General features: G+C 53.0%; 2 protein-coding genes across 4 annotated transcripts in view; one reads left to right on the top strand and one right to left on the bottom strand.

The window, feature by feature from the left end:
* Nucleotides 1-792: 792 nt before the first annotated feature.
* Nucleotides 793-7473, bottom strand: FKRP (fukutin related protein). 2 transcript variants are annotated; one of them, XM_080909078.1, is made up of 3 exons: nucleotides 7443-7473; nucleotides 5881-5943; nucleotides 793-3430 (listed from the first exon to the last, which is right to left on the bottom strand). In XM_080909078.1, the coding sequence occupies exon 3, from the start codon at nucleotides 3387-3389 to the stop codon at nucleotides 1905-1907; it is 1485 nt and encodes a 494-aa protein (XP_080765204.1). In that variant the 5' UTR covers nucleotides 3390-3430; nucleotides 5881-5943; nucleotides 7443-7473; the 3' UTR covers nucleotides 793-1904. The 2 variants fall into 2 exon arrangements, with proteins under 2 accessions (XP_080765204.1, XP_080765205.1); XM_080909079.1 differs by having other exon boundaries at nucleotides 5881-5940; nucleotides 7443-7460.
* Nucleotides 7079-17503, top strand: part of STRN4 (striatin 4) — a 24954-nt gene continuing 14529 nt past the window's right edge. For both annotated transcript variants that reach the window (XM_080909077.1, XM_080909076.1), the window contains exons 1-5: nucleotides 7079-7377; nucleotides 13161-13264; nucleotides 13688-13761; nucleotides 14791-14869; nucleotides 16848-17048. In XM_080909077.1, the coding sequence (XP_080765203.1) occupies nucleotides 7096-7377; nucleotides 13161-13264; nucleotides 13688-13761; nucleotides 14791-14869; nucleotides 16848-17048 (740 nt within the window). In that variant the 5' untranslated portion in view covers nucleotides 7079-7095. The remainder of the gene's footprint in view (nucleotides 7378-13160; nucleotides 13265-13687; nucleotides 13762-14790; nucleotides 14870-16847; nucleotides 17049-17503) is intronic.

Raw genomic sequence — 17503 nt, 5'->3', positions numbered from 1 at the left:
ACATCTTGGACTGCAGATGCAGCCCCTCAGTCGGCCTCAGCTAAACAGCCAAGATCACAAATGGATACAGCTGAGATCAGGAATGGATACAGCTGAGATCAGGAATGGATACAGCTGAGATCAGGAATGGATACAGCTGAGATCAGGAATGGATACAGCTGAGATCAGGAATGGATACAGCTGAGATCAGGAATGGATACAGCTGAGATCAGGAATGGATACAGCTGAGATCAGGAATGGATACAGCTGAGATCAGGAATGGATACAGCTGAGATCAGGAATGGATACAGCTGAGATCAGGAAGTGGCTTCCTGTGCTTGAATAGTCAGCTGCTATTATTCTGTGGTACAGGTGACCCAAGCCTAGGAACTGTGCAGGCCAGAAAACCTGAGACCTACATCCCTGTCCTGTGCTTAAAAAACAAAAATAGTCAGGACAAGGGTGTCCTACGTCGTCTTTCAGGCTAGCCGAGGAGCCGCAGCAAGGACAGATGTTGAGTCAAGGACCAACAACAGAAATCTTTCTTTGGACCAGATGTGGGGCACACTTGTAATCCCAGCACTCCACAGGCAAACAGGAGGGTCATAAGTTTGAAGTCAGCCTGGGCTAGAAAGCTAGACAGACCCTGCCTCAAACGCCTGCTGTTCCTCCCAGTAAAACGAATGGGGTGTGCGGGTTGGGGGGTGGGGGGGACACATCCAGGGAGTGCGTGGAACAAGCCGTAGAATGAAGCAAGAAAACAAATACTCTATTCATCTTGAATTTTTAAACTTTAAAGTAGCATAATTTAAGCCTTATTTAACAGTATACACACAGTAGTAGCAGTTTGGCCATAATTTATATGCATGATTAAGTGAGAATTTTAAAAACCTGTTCAAATGGCACAGCCACCACAAGGCTCCACTTGGGTACTGTTTCTACAGCAGGATCTAAAGAGGAAGTGAAGGACGGGTCTTGAAACGGTGACCCGAGTTCAAGTCCACTGGCCACTTCCTACACTCTCTGGTTATTGGCAAGTAACTGTCATTTTGGCTTCAGCTCCCCCCCCCCGAAAATGAATGTAATAGCAGCTGTCATTTCCGTGTGTATGCCTGGGTCCAGCAAGCTCTTCGTAACTGTGAGCTATGGCGCGCAGGTTTGTCGCTGCCTGGAAGTGGGGAAAACAGTGCAGAGGACTGAAGAAAAGAGCCGGGCCAGTCCTCCAAGAGCGGGATGGGATTAGGACCAGCAGATACATCAAGCAGCACTCCCAAAGAAAAGTGCCACATTCAGGGAGGAGGACAGCCGGTGCTGTCCCACCTCCCAGAGCCACCCCAAGAAAACCAGAGATGAAGGCGATGAAGCGATTAAAAGCGGGACAGAAGCGCCCTCTAGTGGAGGAAGCGAGCACTAGCGCCAACGGTCCTGAGGATCCTTAAATTCAAATGGAGGATTCAGTATCTCAAGTGAAACTGAGAGACTGGGTCCAGGGCTACCTAAGTTGTTTGTGGTAGACTGAAGCTGGTTGGTCTGTTCTCTGGACCTCACTTTCCAAGGTCCTCCGGCTCTTGGAATATAGGGCAGAGACTGCAGAGCCCTGAAGACTGGACTCAAATCCCTGGGTTTTTCCATCAAAGGCCACCCCTTTGCTCCCTCGTGAGGATGGGCTAGGAGGGCTCTACACATAGCCTCCTCTCGAGGCTTAAGAACCTATGTGTTGCTCCAGTCTTTGGATTCTGCTTCCTGCCAAAGCCGGACTTGTCCTGTGGACTCCCTCCAATCTTCCGTGGACAACTCCCCCAACCCCTCCGGTGCACAGCCCCATTGCCCAAACACAAACTGGTTCAGTTCCCTACAGAACGTGAGGCAAAGAACAGATTCCTGACCCTGCTGTTCCCTTGGCCCCAAATACGGGCACCAGGGCTTCAGCCACCTGTCAGGCTTAAGAGGGCAGGGTTGGGGTACTCCGGGTTCTCGATAACCCCAGGCCCGAACTTGAGTTCCAGGAAGCGGCGGTAGTTGTTAGGGGCCTGTGCCATGAAACCCGCAAAGGGCAGGGGGACCAGCGGCTGCAGGAAGTGCTCTGGGAACTCAACATCCTGCCGGTGGTCCAGCCACGTGTCCTTGGTCATGACCCCATTGCGGGGGTAGAAAGGCCACAGGTCCACGTGCAGGTGGTTGCTCTCGCTGTACTGCACTCGGAAGAAGTCGCCCTCCACCGCCTTCTCCCACACGAAGCCACGTTCGTCCACTACCGAGCCAGCCTCAGCGCCCCGCAACTGCTCGCAGTTGCCCACGTCCTCTAGGTAGATGCCCAGATCTACATCGTAGTCCCACGGGATGATGTCGCCGTGGCGGGCTGCACCCAGCAGCGAGCCGCCCTCCAACCAGTAGCGCACGCCCGCCGCCTCCAGCACGCCCACCACGTAGCGCGCGGTCTCACGCAGCGCGCGCAGGCAGCAGGGTGGTGTCCAGCGGCCCTCGTACAGGTAGGCGGGTGTGTCGCCCGCCACCGTACCGAAGCAGCGCGCGCTCTCCTTGCTGCAGCCAAACCACTCGAGCCGCCCGCCTTCCCAGCTCACCAGGCGGATACCCAGGGAGCGCAGCAGCGCCGCCCTCCGTGAGCGCCCCTCGCGTTCCGCCTTCCAGCGCGCGTGGGCGGTGGCCAGCGGGGGCTGGCGCGCCGCAGCGAAGGTCAGGTCCAGCAGCTGCACTGCCCAGCCACGCAGGGCCGTCTGGAGGAAGAGGCTGGTGGCCAGTGGCCGTGCCAGGGGCACCGAGAGGTTGAAGAGGTCGCGGGAGCGCATTAGCAGCACCGCGTCACCATCCAAAGCGTCGCAGCGGGGCGCACTGGGCGCTGCGCCGTACCGCGCGGTCCACTCCCGCAGGCTGACATTCAGTGCTAGGCACCGCGCTGGGTTGGCAGTGGCGACCGGGGCGGCCACCAGGCGCGCGCTGCTTCCCCGGAGTGCCTCCACCATTCGCTCCAGGTGGCCTGGTGACTCGGCCCGCGCTCCATCAGGCACCAGGGCCACGAACTCGGTGGTTACGTAGGTTTCCGGGCGGGAGGCCGCTGCTGGCCGGTCCAGGGCTGGCTGGAGCAGGGCCAGGCGAACGTTGGGGATGCGAGGCAAGGCCAGGGGTGGGTAAGGGAGTGTGTCCGCCGCCACCACCACCGGCTGGGCTGGGTCCTGCTGCAGGAAGGAATCCACTAACTCTGGCACCGCGTTGTCAAAAGCCTCAAATTCCCGAATCAGGACAGTGACTCTGGGGCCAATGGCAGAAGTCCGGCGGGGGCCCCGGGCCCGGGAGTTTCTGGGCTGGTGTTGTAGCCATGACACATAGAAGAAGACTAGGAGGTTGAGGATGATGGCGGCTGCCAGGGCAGCCCAGCAGCGGGTGAGCCGCATGGGGCCTGATGTCAGACCCTAGCCAGGGCAACCAGGGCATTCTGGGGAGACAGGATGGAAAGCGAGTCTGGAGCAAGTTGTAAGCAATTCCCTACTCTCAAACTCTCAGTTCCTCTTCTTGGATGTAATTTCAGACCCTCCAGGAATTCCTAGGTTGGTCCATGCCCCTGTCCTAGGCAGACCACTTGGAAACATCACATCATCTGGGAGAGGGGAGCTGGTCACTGTTTCCCACTCAGCTACACAGTGAGTTCTTAGGTTAATGTGTGAGGGGCCTGTTTACAGCTAAAGCCCCAAATTGAACCCAGCACTCCTGCAAATGAATAAACAGTGCTGGTTGCTGCCAGAGGGTAGAACTGTGGACGGTTTGAGCCTGAGGCTCCACCCATGCTAGACAAATGCTTTACCACCAAACCCCACTAGTGCCCAGCCCCTCACTGGGGGACCCAGGGAGGTGGTTTAGGCACACCCCCAGTGCCCAGTTTTAGTTTTGCAAGGTGAAACACTTCTGGCGCCTTATTTGACCAACAATGTGAGGGTACTTGGAGGACCGTGTGGTTTCACACATCCCAGGCTACGGAGCAGTGACCAGCCTTGACCTGTCGGTCTTTCTGCAGCTACCTCCCAATGTTGGGGTTACAGCTGTGGACACCACACAGTTGAAGATGAACTTAGTGTGGCTGAACTGTGTGTGCCAGGCTGGTTTAAGGTGATGCATTTGATTTTAGGTATATTAGATCACAATTTTAAAAAAGATTTATTATGTACACAGCCTGCATGTATGCCTGCAGCCCAGAAGAGGGCACCAGATCTCATTATACGTGAGATAGGAGCACATGGGAATTGAACCCAGGACCACTGGAAGAGCAGTCAGTGCTCTTAACCTCTGAACCATCTCTCCAGTAAGTTCAAGGCAAGCATGGTTGGTTACATGTGAGACTTTCTGTCTCCAAAACAAAACAAACCCAACCTAAACACAAAAACCCAAAAGTAGGAAGGGGAAGGAAGAAGCAACAGCGGCTGCCCTTTAACCCCTGAACTCAGGAGGCAGAGGCGGCTGGATCTCCATGAGTTCAAAGCTATAGATGACTTTTTTCTTTTTTTAAACAGGGCTGGGGACATGGCTTTGCAATAGACAGCTAGTCTAAAATTCACCACCAAGTGGTTCCCCAGGGGTGTGACATTTAGTGGCATTATTGCATTACATGAAAAGGTATCTTACGTTTAACCCACAATACAATCAAGAAGAATGGGAAAAACAAACAGAGCAGGGCTGGAGAAATAGGTCAGTGGTGCAGAGCACTGGCTGCTCTTCCACGGGACTGGAGTTCAGCTCCCAGCAGCCACACGGCTTCCCACAACCATCTGCAACTCTGGTTCCAGGGGGTCTGGTGCCCTTTTCTGGCCTCTGTGGGCACCAGGCATATATGTAGTGTGTAGACGTACATGCAGGAAAAACACTCATACTCCTAAGTAATGAACTGAGGCTCTGAGGGACATGGGATTTGATGCAAGAAGAAGGTAGTTGCTGCATCCTGCTTCAAACTAGGGAGCCAGTGGCACCTGCTTTCAATCCCAGCATTCCAGGGGCAGAAAGGGGGATCTCTAAGCCTCGGGCACCAGCCTGGTGTACAGTGACCTTGTCTCAAAAACAAACCCTAGGAAACTGTCTTGTTTAGATGAGGTCTCGCTGAGTATTTAAGGCTGGCTTTGAACTAAGAACCTCTTGCCTTCTGACTGCTGGGTTTACAGGCATATGCCACTGTCCACTCAACTCATTCTAGGCAAGGGCGGGTTGGGATTACAGGCATGCACCACCACCAGCAGTGCTCTACCAGCTGAGCTGTCTCCTCAGCTTCAACCCCAGCCTGTGCTCTGCCGATCTGAGAAGACAGGCAGACCAGTACAACTTAGTGGTAAGGTAGGAGACCAGCAGGGGGCAGGAGTGAGTAACATGGGGCCTTGCCTAGGAAAAGTAGTCAGGGAAGAGTGAAGCTGAGCTCTTAGTAGCTTTCTGTTCTTTCCCCCACACATTGTATGTGACGGATCTGGTGTTAAATGATTATAATCCCAACACTAGGGAGGTGGAGGCAGGAGGATTGAAAATTCAAGGTCATCCTTGACCACAGTTTGAGTTTGGGGCCAGCCTGGGCTACATGAGACATTCAGAAAACAAAACAAAACAAAACAATACTTAAAGATGGCCCAGCAGGTGCTTAACCCCAAGCCAGACCTGAGTTTAGTCTCCAAGACCCAAACAATAGAAGGAGAGAATCAACTCCAGCAAGATGTCTTCTGACCTCCACATATGCACAAGCACACAATAAACAAATGGAAAAAAATGTACGTGTGTGTAAGTGTATCACTTGGAATTAGCCTGAGCCTTATCAACCACAGTAGGTACAAAAAAGGAGACGTATTCAGCAAAGCCTTTAAGGACACAGAAAGGGCAGTTATCCATGTGATTACGGTGACATCAAGGGACTCTTACCTCCCTAGGTTTCAGGCTGAGGGTGGTCAAGAAGAGTGGTTGCACCTGGAGTCGCCTGCCCTGCTGAGGGAGGAACCAGAAAACACGAAATGAAGCAACTCGTCACAAGGAAGTATGGCTTCCTTCTACCCATGAAAGTGACTTATGAAGCCACGGACTCTGTCTGTCATCTCAGCAGTGGTGTGGCGAGTAGGAACCAACAATTGTAAGCAATATCTATCCCCCTTCCTTAAGGATGTCCGGAAGGGCAGTAGCTGTTACCATGACAACCCCCTTCCTAGACACTTGAATCCTTTGGAGCTAATCCTAAACATCCCTGCCTTACTGGACCTGATTGCTAGGATCACCAGACGGTGTGGGAGATTGCAGTTATAGTAACCAGGGCATGGCTTTGACTGTTTCTCATCTCCCTGGAAATGGTCCAAGCCCTGTAACTATAGCAACCATCCCACGGCAGCACTTGCCTTCTAAATAAAAACACCTGGTTGGTTTGTCCATGGACCTCCCATATGGGAAGGGGAGATGGTTACCATGGTAATGCCAGCTGGGTTGGCTGGGGGAGGAGTGGGGCAGAAATGTCTTTGGGGATGGGTCTTTTTGCTACCTGAGCACTAGGTGAGGGGAGGTTGCTATAGTAACTGATGAGGATAGGGTCAGAAGAACCACCAGGGACTTGGGTTACCTTAGCAACCTCCTCCTAGTGCAATGATAGGAGAGGTTTGGGACTCCACATATGCAAAATAGGAAGGGGCTGGAGGGGCCTCCAGATTGGATAGGGTTACTATGACAACCGACTTCCTCAGGACAGAGCCCACTCCACACCAGGTCTTTTTTTTTTTTTTCCTTTTAGTAAGTGAAAGACATGGGGACGTATTTGCACCTGGAAGGGATAGTACTGACATCGGGGAGAAGGCAGAAAAAAAATCTGGTCTGGTGTCACTCCCGCAAAGGACACAATTGCGAGGGACCCTGGGTCCTTTGCCTATATTGAGGCAGCCCTTCCCCCTCCCCCTGCCTGTCAGCAACCCTAGTGGCGCGCACCACCAGGGTCGACCCCGGTGGGCGAGGCTCGTGCCCAGCCCTGTGCTCGCCTCCGCCCCCCCTCGCCCGCCCAGCGCACGCGCCCGCGCGCACGAGGCGGGGGTGTGTGCGAAGCTGCGCGTCCGCGCAGGCGCGCGAGGCACAGCGGGCGCGCGGGCCGGCCCCGGGGCCTCCATGATGGAGGAGCGAGCGGCCGCCGCGGTCGCATCGGCCGCCTCCTCCTGCCGCCCTCTGGGCTCGGGCACGGCCCCCAACCCGACGGCTGCGGCCCCGGCCTCCAGCCCAGCTCCAGGGCCGGGCCCGGTGGGTAAAGGAGGTGGCGGCGGAGGCAGCCCCGGCCCCACGGCGGGCCCGGAGCCCCTCAGCCTGCCTGGGATCCTGCACTTTATCCAACACGAGTGGGCACGCTTCGAAGCCGAGAAGGCCCGCTGGGAGGCCGAGCGCGCCGAGCTGCAGGTGAGCGCCGCCGCTGCCCTCCCGCGCCCCCCGCCCCAGCCCTGCCCGGCCCGGCCTCGCCTCACCCGCCGCCGCCGCCGCCATCTTGGAGCAATGGCCGCCGGGACGGCCAGGAGGGGGCGGGCAGGGACGGCGACCGGCCGGCGGCGGGGTCCCCGGGGTCTCGGGGCGGGCCGCGGGTGCGGATCGGTCAGAGGCGCTGAGCCGGGTCGAGTCGGCCGGGAGCCGCGAGTGGGAGTGACGGGCCCAAGGCCAGAGAGTCTGAGCGATGAGACTCGGGGGTCCTCGGGGACAGAGTGCCGAGAAAGTGGATGGGGTCTGGGCGAATAAATATGCCACACCCGCCCCCGGATCCTAACCAGATGCAGGCTGTCAGGGTGGGATGGACTAGGTGTCTAGTGGGGTGACACACTCTTAACATCCACTGGGTGCAGGGAGTGAAGAGAGAAAGACTGGAAGCTGGGAAGGGGTACCTTGGGGGAGTGGCTGTCCTGGAGCAATTGAAAGGTGGCTGTGTGAGGGCTTCTGAGGGTGGGAGGAAGCTTGATGGGAGGTGTCCCAGGATAGTGTGGCCTCCTGTCCAAGAAGGACACTTTGGGCGTGTGTGGCCACAATGCAGGGGAGGGATCGTTTGGGTGGAATCACAGAGAGGGCAGAGGACATACTTTAGGAGAGCTCGAGAATGGGAAGCGACAGTTAGGGTGCTTGAAGGGATTAGGGTTCCGGTATGGAAGATGATAGAAAACCCTGAACGGGCGCCTGTGATGCACACAGTGGAGAGGAATGGAGGTGTCTTTGGGCGATGAGTAAGGGGAAAAGACTGAGGACTCCATGAGAGAAGTGTTTGGGTAAGGTCCTGTAAAGGCACTTGGTGGCTCGTGGAGCAGGAGTTGGGCTGGGCTCTGTGACCTTGAGCAAGGCGCTGCTTGTGGATAGTGGCCTTTCAGATGCAGGGAATCAGAAAGGCGAACACTTCAAGGCCTTCAGGGATGGTTCCTAGGCTGGGACGTTATTAACAAAAGCAGGCAGTGCTTGGTTTCTGGCCACCCATCTTTCTATTTCCAATGTGCTCTTTCCTGTCAGATTCAAATAGGGCCCCAAATAACTGATGGACTCAACTTTTGTCCGTGGGATAAATGCCAAGCGAGTTTGACTTTTGTGTATGTATCTCCCATCCTTGAGAGAGAAGTCCTTATGTAAGTGCTCCTTGTGGTGAGCCCAACTCTAAGTCGGGCTCTTTCCCAGCATACATCTCATCAGATCTTCTCAATACCCCATTATGTAGGCAGGGCCAGTGTCATTACCTCACTCAGCAGTCATGACAGCAGCTGCTATTTATTCAGGGCATATTATGCGCCTGACACTGTATTAAGTATTATGATACATGCTATCATTTAATTCTTGTGGCATTCTGAGAGGGGAAGTGGAATCCCTTCCTCTCTTTTTTAATAAGCAGGGAGGGAGATACTGCAGATCACAGTAGTGGTGGCAGTACTCACCTGTGTCTTTTCCCTGACACTGAGCACAGGTGAGAAATGTCTCTAGGGAAGCTTAGAGGCCTCACCAGGTCACCCAAGCCCTCACAGCAGAGTGGGGCTAAATCCTGGCCTCTGGAGCCTGACCCCGTACTGGACAGCATCCACTGTACGGTGCTTGCTGTGTAGCCCAGACTCCACTCAGACTTTGGGTGTGTGCTGTGATGAGAGATGTGTAACGTCTGTGGAACTCACAGAGAGTAATACCCCATAAGGCTCCAACATCATCAACCTCATGCTTTTGTTACATTATAAGTCAAACATCAAGGTCTGTGAGTGTGTATACACTTGCCCAGAATGTGCTAGAATATACCATGTTCCACATTCGTAAGTCATGCATTTTAGTTCCTTCTCCCCATCAACACAGAGAGGATTTATTTTTGATAACTTGGGTAGTATTCCCTTTGGTATTTATGCCATAACTTATTTATTTTGATGCTTGTTAACGGATTTTCAGGATTATTTCTACCTTTCCCCTGCTCAAAATGGTTTTGAGACCTCGAGTGCCTCAGCTGGTGAAGTACGTGCAGTGAAGGCTGAGGACTTGAGTTTGGTCCCCTGGAGCCCACACGAGAAAGCCGGGCTTGGTGACACACGTGTGTAATCCAGTATGGCATGTTCCTGGTGCTCACTGGCTGGTTACCGGACCCACCATGAGAGAGAAGGAAGGGGAGGAGAGAAAAGAGAGCACAAGTGAGAGAGAGCTAGCTCTGGCTGGAGCTAGTCATGGGCCTGCCTCAAAAACAAAGTGGAGGGTCCTGAGGAACAGTGTTTTCACATGTGTGTTCACACATAACACACAATATGGCTTTGCTGGAAGTGTTTATCCTGTGAGAGAGTGACGTAAGTGTGTTTGTAAAATGATCACTCTGTCAAAAGAATTTTTACATTTATTTTTATTTTATTTATTTTATTGTTTCAAGACAAGATCTCACAATGTAGTCCTGGCGCTCACTATGTAGAACAAGCTGGCCTTGAACTCACAGAGCTCCACCTGCCCCTGAGTGTTGGGATTAGTGCGCACTGTTGTGAGATCAGATGACAAACTGCAGGAGTTGATTCTCTCCCACCATGTTGACCTTGAGATGGGACTCAAGCAGCAGGCTTGGCAGCTGGCATCGTCCATTCTTTTTCTTTTCTCTCTTTCTTTCTTTGCTTCCTTATTTTTTTTAAGATTTATTTATTCATTTAATGTATGAGTATACTGTAGCTGTCTTCAGACAGACCAGACAAGGCATCAGATTCCATTACAGATGGTTGTGAGCTACCGTGTGGGTGTTGGGATTTGAACTCAGGACCTCTATTAACTGCTGAGCCATCTCTCCAGCCCGCTTCCTTATTTTTGAGGCAGGATCTTGCTGTGTAGCTATGGCTGTATTGGAACTTCATAGTAGATTGTCCTGAAATTCCCCTTGGCTCGTCCCCCACCCCCAATACCTCTGGCTCCCGAGTGCTAGAATTAAAGGTACTCACTACCTCATCTGGCCCCTTTTTGGGGTGTTTTTTTTTTTTTTTTTTTTGAGTCAGGTCTTTACTCTGTATTTTAGGATGGCCTTGAACTCACAATCCTTGTGCCTCAGCTAGAATTACAATCCTGCACCATTACCATCCTTTGTAATGGATGTGCGCCGACACATATCACAAGCACCATCTCTTCTCACCCACCTTGCTTCCTAACTCATACCTTCTGAAGGGTAACTTCCATGAGACCCTCATGACTGCGCAGTGTTAGTACTGAGGAGCTGGCCCTGGCTGCTTTTGATATGAGGCCCACTGTGCAGTCAGTGCCCAGGACACCAGCCGGAAGAGGGCTGGCCAAGAAACTCCAGAGATCAGAGCAAAGAAGAGGTGGAGGTGCACTGTGATAATCAGTGAAAATGTGTTGGGCTGGGTGGCTTGAGTGGTTTCTGAGGAGCAGATATGGCTCCTGCCCCTCAGAAGCTTCTAGACCAGCAGAACTGCTTTACTCAGGAGACTGCAGACAACTGCGAACATGCAAAAAGTTGATTGTGGGGTTCTGTTGTGTGCTTCTGAGAAGGGAGTCCTTGCGGGGGGTCTGACCTGATGTTCTTGAGATGGAGAGGATAGATGAGACATTGAGGAAGAAGGGCTGTGCAGCCTCCTGTGGAAGCTCTCCCTGCCAGGAGCTGTGTGAGCTGTAGTCCAGCCACACACTGAATGGGAGGTCTGCAGCAGGAGTGGCTTTGTGTTCAGGACTTTGCCTTAGAGAGGAGCAGCCTGGGAGAGACAGCAGCCCCGAGTCAGAACCCAGGGTGTTGGAATCCTGTGGATGGAGGGCGGGCCACTTCCAGCTCCAAGTTCACCCTTGTGGTGCCCCACTTCCTGGGATGCACTGACCCAAGACGCTTCAGTCACATCTTCCTGGTTCTCCTTCCTCTCTGGAAGAAGTGAGAAGAGGACATCAGAATAGAGGGTGTTGATGAGGCTCCACTCCGTCATCTCGGTTCTCCTGGGCTTTAAAGATGTTTTCATTGCTTTTTTTTATTCACATGATATTGGCTATTAATGCCACCATCCCAAAGTTTTTGTGGTACTGGAAATCAAATTTAGGACTTCATGCATGCTGTGCTAACAAGTTCAGCCCAGCCCCAGGGTTTCTGTATCTACCCCTTTTATAGGGTGCCTCTTCTTTGAGCTTTGCTAAATTCACACTTGGTTCTCCAGATTGTAGCTGTAATGACATTGTAACCTGCACACCTGGTTGTAGTTTTCTTCTGTGGATTCTCTGTGCTCCTCCAGTCGACATCTTGTTCGTGTAGGTGGCCATGGTCCTCTCAGCCTACTTTGTTCACTAATCCTCGTTCACATTCTGATGCAGCCATGATGCAAGTTTTAAGAGTATCTTCAGTCTGCCTTGTTGTCTGTCTTCTGCTTACAACTCTCCCTCCCTCAGCTAGCTGCTTCTGATCAGCCTCAGTTCTCTGTTAGCCCCGAGTTAAAATGGAGAGGAGAGAGAGCAAGCCTGGGGCACAAGGACAGGGCAGATAGGTCAGGGCCCTGCTAGCACAAAGAACAGCATTGCTGGACATCTGAATACTGCCTGGAGCTGTTTAGGTCAGCCTGTGAGCTTTTGGGGGAGCCCTGGAAGCACTTAAGTAGATCTGTGATGTTCAGAAAATAGGGCCCATGAAGACAGACATCTATCTGCAAGGGCCTGGCTTCCCAAGCTCTCTTCCTGATGATAGGTTTTTTTTTTTTTTTTTTTTTGGTTGGTTCAAGGATTAGGTCCCCTTGACTAGCTGGGCTTTTGAATTAGTGGACAGGGAGAGAAAATGAAGAGAGGCAAAGGCAGGGACTGAGACAGCAGCTGTCATGCACACTGGACAGTGCCCACAGTGCTCCATTCTCTTAGAGGAAAACCCCATGAACTTAGTGTCTGAAGCAAACCAGCAGCAGAGCCAGACCTGGCTCTTAGGCTGCCTTGGACTGGAACAGTGAAGCAGTTCTGAGAAAGCCAGCAAGAGCGCCAGGCTCAGGGTTTTGGTAGAGGCCTTCAAACATGATTGGGGAGCCATAGGATTGTGCCTTAAGGCAGCTGGTCCAGCGTCTCTAAATGACATGTTGACAGATTGGAGCCTACTGGGGCAGCCTAAGCTAGCAGACAGACAGGAGAGCTTGACAGGAACTGTAGGCCATGTCTGTGGCACATTTCATGCCTTGGGCAGTACAAAGCTTCAAACAGCTTCTTCTGCATTGCAGTGGGAGCTGAGCCCAGCCTCCTACTCTTGTCCCTGAGTGCCAGAAGTAGCTTCCTACGCTTCCTAGCAACAGATGCTCTGAAGGAATAGTGGGACACCACCTCCACCAGCAACCACAGGGACAGCAGCTGATTGGGGGGAGGGAAGAGTCCTGGGCTGTTAATACTTAACACCCCAACACCATGACCTAACTCCTCAGAAGGCTACAGCCAAGTCAGGCCCTGCTGTCCCTGTTTGAACTTCATGGGTTAAAGGTAACTCCTCCGCTTTTTTTTTTTTTTTTTTAAACATAGAGTCTTAGCTCATACTGGACTTGAACTCACAGCAATCCCTCGGCCTCAGCCTCCCAAATGCTGAGATTATAGACTGAGCTCTTTGATGAGTAACATAGCTAGAGACCCTGGAGATGGGTCCAGCATGTCATTTCTTCTCACTGAACTCTGGCATCGCTGCAGGGGAGGGGCTGAAACTGTGCTTGAATGAAGAGGAAGGCAGCCCTGAACCTGTCCTTCTTTCTTTTCTGTCCCAGGCTCAGGTGGCTTTCCTCCAGGGCGAAAGGAAAGGCCAAGAGAATCTAAAGACGGACCTGGTGCGGCGGATCAAGATGCTGGAGTATGCACTGAAGCAGGAGAGGTGAGCCCTGCCCCTGCTGGAGGGGTCACTGTTCTGACAGGGTGGCGGGCTGCTAACTACTACTTTGCCAGCAAAGGAAGTTTCTCTACTGTCTGTCCTCTTGCCATCATCCCTACAAGAGTGTGAAGCAACTTGTAGCAGGTGTGATTCAGATGCCAGTAACAGCATTAGGGCTTCGGCAGACCTACTGTGTACTCCAGTTCTAGACAGCAGCTGCCTTGCTTATCTTTGCCTTAGTCTGCTGGTGTTGCTGGCTGTGGTTCTGGGAAGGAACTAAGGCTTCAGGAGGAGGGAGGCAACTTTGAGAATCCTAGAGCTGATTTTGTAGGTCCGGGAGCTAGTGAAGTAGGCCCTGGGCTTCCCACGGTGCTCTCTTACCCTGTGTGCTTGCCTCTTCTACTCATTTGCTGTTTGTTCTTTTAGGGCCAAATATCATAAACTGAAGTTTGGTACAGACCTGAGTCAGGGGGAGAAGAAGGCAGACCTGTCAGAACAAGGTACCCATCCTTGCATCCTCCCTCACAACCCCCAGCACAGCAGCTGCTTGGCGTATTGCAGATGGTCGTGGGGTGGGCGGATAGACTTGCATCCTCAGGGTCTCTTTCTGCCAGTCCTGTGTCAGACTGTGTCCAGCCTTACCTGTCTGCCATCCTGCTGTCCTCCCAAGGACATGATCCTTCTGTCAGAGTGAGTGTAACCATTTATAGTGTGCTGTGAAAAGTGTAGGAAAAACGCCACTGAAGAGGTGTTTGCACTGGGTTGTGAGTTAGTCGTTTACCACTGCCCCCCAGATTGATAGGTGAGGTGCTGGCTTCCTGTCACAGAGCGGGGCACAGCCGAGAGCGCCATAGATGTGCGTTTGTTCTATGGCTATGGCGGCTTAAGCTTTTGGAAGGAGGAGCAGATGTCTGTGGGGTGAGGGAGTGTTTTCAGGTGAAGCACTGCTGTCTGGTCAGGTGGACCCAGTGTGTGTGAGGTTGTGCCAGTGGGGTTTGGAGCTCGGTCCCAGGGTTCTGTGGAGTTCTCGCCTACAGGGCTAAGGGAGGTCTTCATTTCGTGCCATGCTTCTACCAAGATGTAAGCTCTTGACTGGGGTGGCCCAGGCATCTAGCCCGGCCTTATGGGTAGATGTCCAGTGGGTACCTGATGTGCAGTGCACAGAGCTGGTTTCCAGCCAAACTCACCTCAGCCAGAGAAGTGAAATTTATAGCCACTGCCCTCCATTCTCAGCATGGGAAGCACAGCTCCTTCAGGAAGCGCAGAGCTGATTCAACTCCAGCCTTTTCTAGAGCCAGACTACCCACTCGAATAAGAAGCAGCAGCCAGCCGTGCATGTGGAGGCACAGCTCTGCTATGCTTGGCTGTGGTTGGCAGGGGCCAGTCAGAGCCTAACAGTGAGGAGAGCTTCCAGGAGCGGGAGTGTGGGTGGAGAGGGCACAGGCCATTCAGACCTGGTGTGAGAAGATGGAGGGGAGATAGGAGAGTGTCTGCCCTGACTGAGACAGCCTCCTCTTCTCTCTCTCTAGTCTCCAATGGCCCTGTAGAATCAGTCACACTGGAGAACAGCCCACTGGTGTGGAAGGAGGGGCGACAGCTTCTGCGACAGTGAGTGATGGAGGGGAGGGGCAGGATGGGGTGTGAGACTTGACAACATACTTGGCTCAGGAGATAGGCCCAAGGAATCCACAGACCTTCCTTCCTGTCTCCACTGGGACATGGACTATCAGAATTACACCCAGAGCCTAAATGACTTGTCACCCAGAGGGAAATAGAGGGAAGGCTTGCAGCAGGGGCACCCCTACCACACACATACTCCAAACTTGACCCTATATGCCTATCTTATATTTCCTTTTAAAAGAGTAAAGTTGGGGAATAATATTTTAAGTGAGGTTAAATTATTGAGTAGTAGTACCTGGGTGCGTGGACTCCACAGAGAAGGTAAGCTCTACCCGCCTGCCCTCTGAGGTGAGCTGTCCTGCCTTCTGACTGGAGAAAGGCCTCAGAGAATCAGTGGGCCACCAGCCTCTAACTGAATCTGGATTTTATTACTGTACGGATTTTGGCATTTTAGGGTGTCTGAGAAGTAAATAATCTTATTTTGAGGACATGTGGCCCTGTTGACATTCGCATCTTTCTGTCAGTCTTTATACTTGGAGAGGTACCCTGAGTCCCTCAAGTTGTGAACTCCATGCTGTGTAAGAGCCGGAACTCTTTTTTAAAAACTGTCCTTGTGGTTTTTAATGCTTTTACTAGGTATTGTCAAATCCCACATATAGATTAGCTAGGTTATATAATGTTAAGAACTTAATGGAGTGGAGTGTGTGGCTTAAGGGCTGAGCCCTTAGTTACTGTGAACCAGGCCCTGGAGTCCATCCACAGCACCACAAAGATCACCACTATGTAACAGGCACCCCGCCGGAAAGCCAGAGATCTTCATCCTGAGGTGTTGTGTCTAAGATGAGTGACAGGCCTCACTCCGGAAGCCCACCTTCACTGTCTTCAGCTCAGTGTCTGCAAACCACTGGGCACAAAGGACCCCAGAGGGCTGTGAAGCCAACATAATGGGAGCATGGGCCTGGAACTACGCCTGTCTCCCTGTCCTCTGGTACCCCAGTACCTGTACTCTAACTGCTGGCTTGCCCCTGCTTCTCATTGGTACTGAGACCATCTGATGGATGCGTGGAGGGGCCACAGTCACCCCTAGAGCCCACTTTCCAGATTGCTAGGCTTCTCTACTTCTTTTGTCCCCTGGGGAATAAGAGGCTGGGCCACACAGGCACTGCAGAGGCAGGACAAGCAAAGGGCACAGGCGTCCAAAGGGTCCTGCAGCAGAGCTGCAGTGTTGTCCCTTAGCTGTGGAAGCCACAGGTACCCGTGACTGACTTTTTGATCTTCTCTTCTTTTTTTTTTCCTTTAGGCCAGTCTCAGCTGGCTTCAGTTTTTAAGTTGCAGACGTAATAAATGCTCAGGTGTAGAAGTAAGTAGACCACAGGCTGCAGATGTAGCGCAGCGGTAGAGCGCTTGCCTCGCATGCTCAAGGCCCTGGGGTCCGTCCCCAGTACTGCAGAACAAACAGTGTACTCTTGTGTCCTGTGTCCTCCCCTGCAGAGGTCACTGTTGCTCAGTTTATGTCTGTCTTCTAGGCATCCAGGAAGCAAGCACGAGGGTGTGTGTGTGTGTGTGTGAGACACACACCATCACACTCTTCCCATTTATAACCCGGAATCACATGGGAACATGGCGCACCCGCCATGTTCACTGCTGCCGGTCATAGCCATCTCTCTGTGGCACTCTGCCTTTGTCACCTTCTGCCTAGCGTCCATCAGTGGACATCGGGCTGTTCCTGCACGTGGGCTCTCCCCTACATGTTGGGGACACCGTGTGCCATACATAGCAGCGTGCATGGGGACCCGGGCTTCCATTGATAAGTATCAGAAGCCAAGCTGCTGCTCAGGGGTTGCTTCCGAACAACTGCCCTCTGCTCTTTTTGGTGGTCCCTCAGAAGGCTGCTGGCTTCTGCGTGGCCATGGCAGTCAGGAGCAGCTCAATTCATGTGTTACCTGCCCCGGCTCTACTCCTACAGGTACCTAGAAGAGGTGGGCTACACAGATACCATCCTGGACATGCGGTCCAAGCGTGTGCGTTCCCTTCTGGGCCGTTCGCTGGAACTCAACAATGGGGCCGGTGAACCTGCCGAGGGGGCCCCCAGGGCTTCACCAGGCCCTGGGGGACTTAGCGGTGGCGAGTCTCTGCTGGTAAAACAGATCGAGGAACAGATCAAGAGGTGAGACCCTGGTTCATCAGGAACTTTGTTCTTCCTTCCCCTGGGGAAGCCTGGGCAGGAAGTCAGGTGCTCCCCGCTCTTCTGCCAGCCCTTCGCTGTGTGTTGTGTGCTTTCCCTCAGATTGTCACGTGGTCTCTTTTTCTTGTGGGGAGGACAGGGTGAGGGAGGGATTGGCTGCAGAGGATAAAAACGTGAGGTCTCCACCCTTGTCTTAGGGGCTCATTTTGTTCATCTTCCCATCTGTGGTTGGTACCCCTCAGAAGCAGAAAAGTCATTAGGTGTTGCTAGGTGCAGTGAAGAGTGTGGGGAGTGACAGGACACTGCCAGGTACTATGCATGTCCCTGGGATTACAGCTACTCAAGAGGCAGAGGCAGGAGTTGCTTGAGCCCAGGGGTTAGAGACAGGCCTAGCCAAAAAGGAGGAGGAGGACAAGGCGGGCACGAAGCCCTGGTTT

This window comes from Micromys minutus (genome assembly GCF_963924665.1).
Source record: "Micromys minutus genome assembly, chromosome: 32".
Taxonomy (NCBI): domain Eukaryota; kingdom Metazoa; phylum Chordata; class Mammalia; order Rodentia; family Muridae; genus Micromys; species Micromys minutus.
The sequence above is the reverse complement of the archived record's forward strand: the minus strand, read 5'-3'. Positions and strand labels throughout refer to the sequence as shown.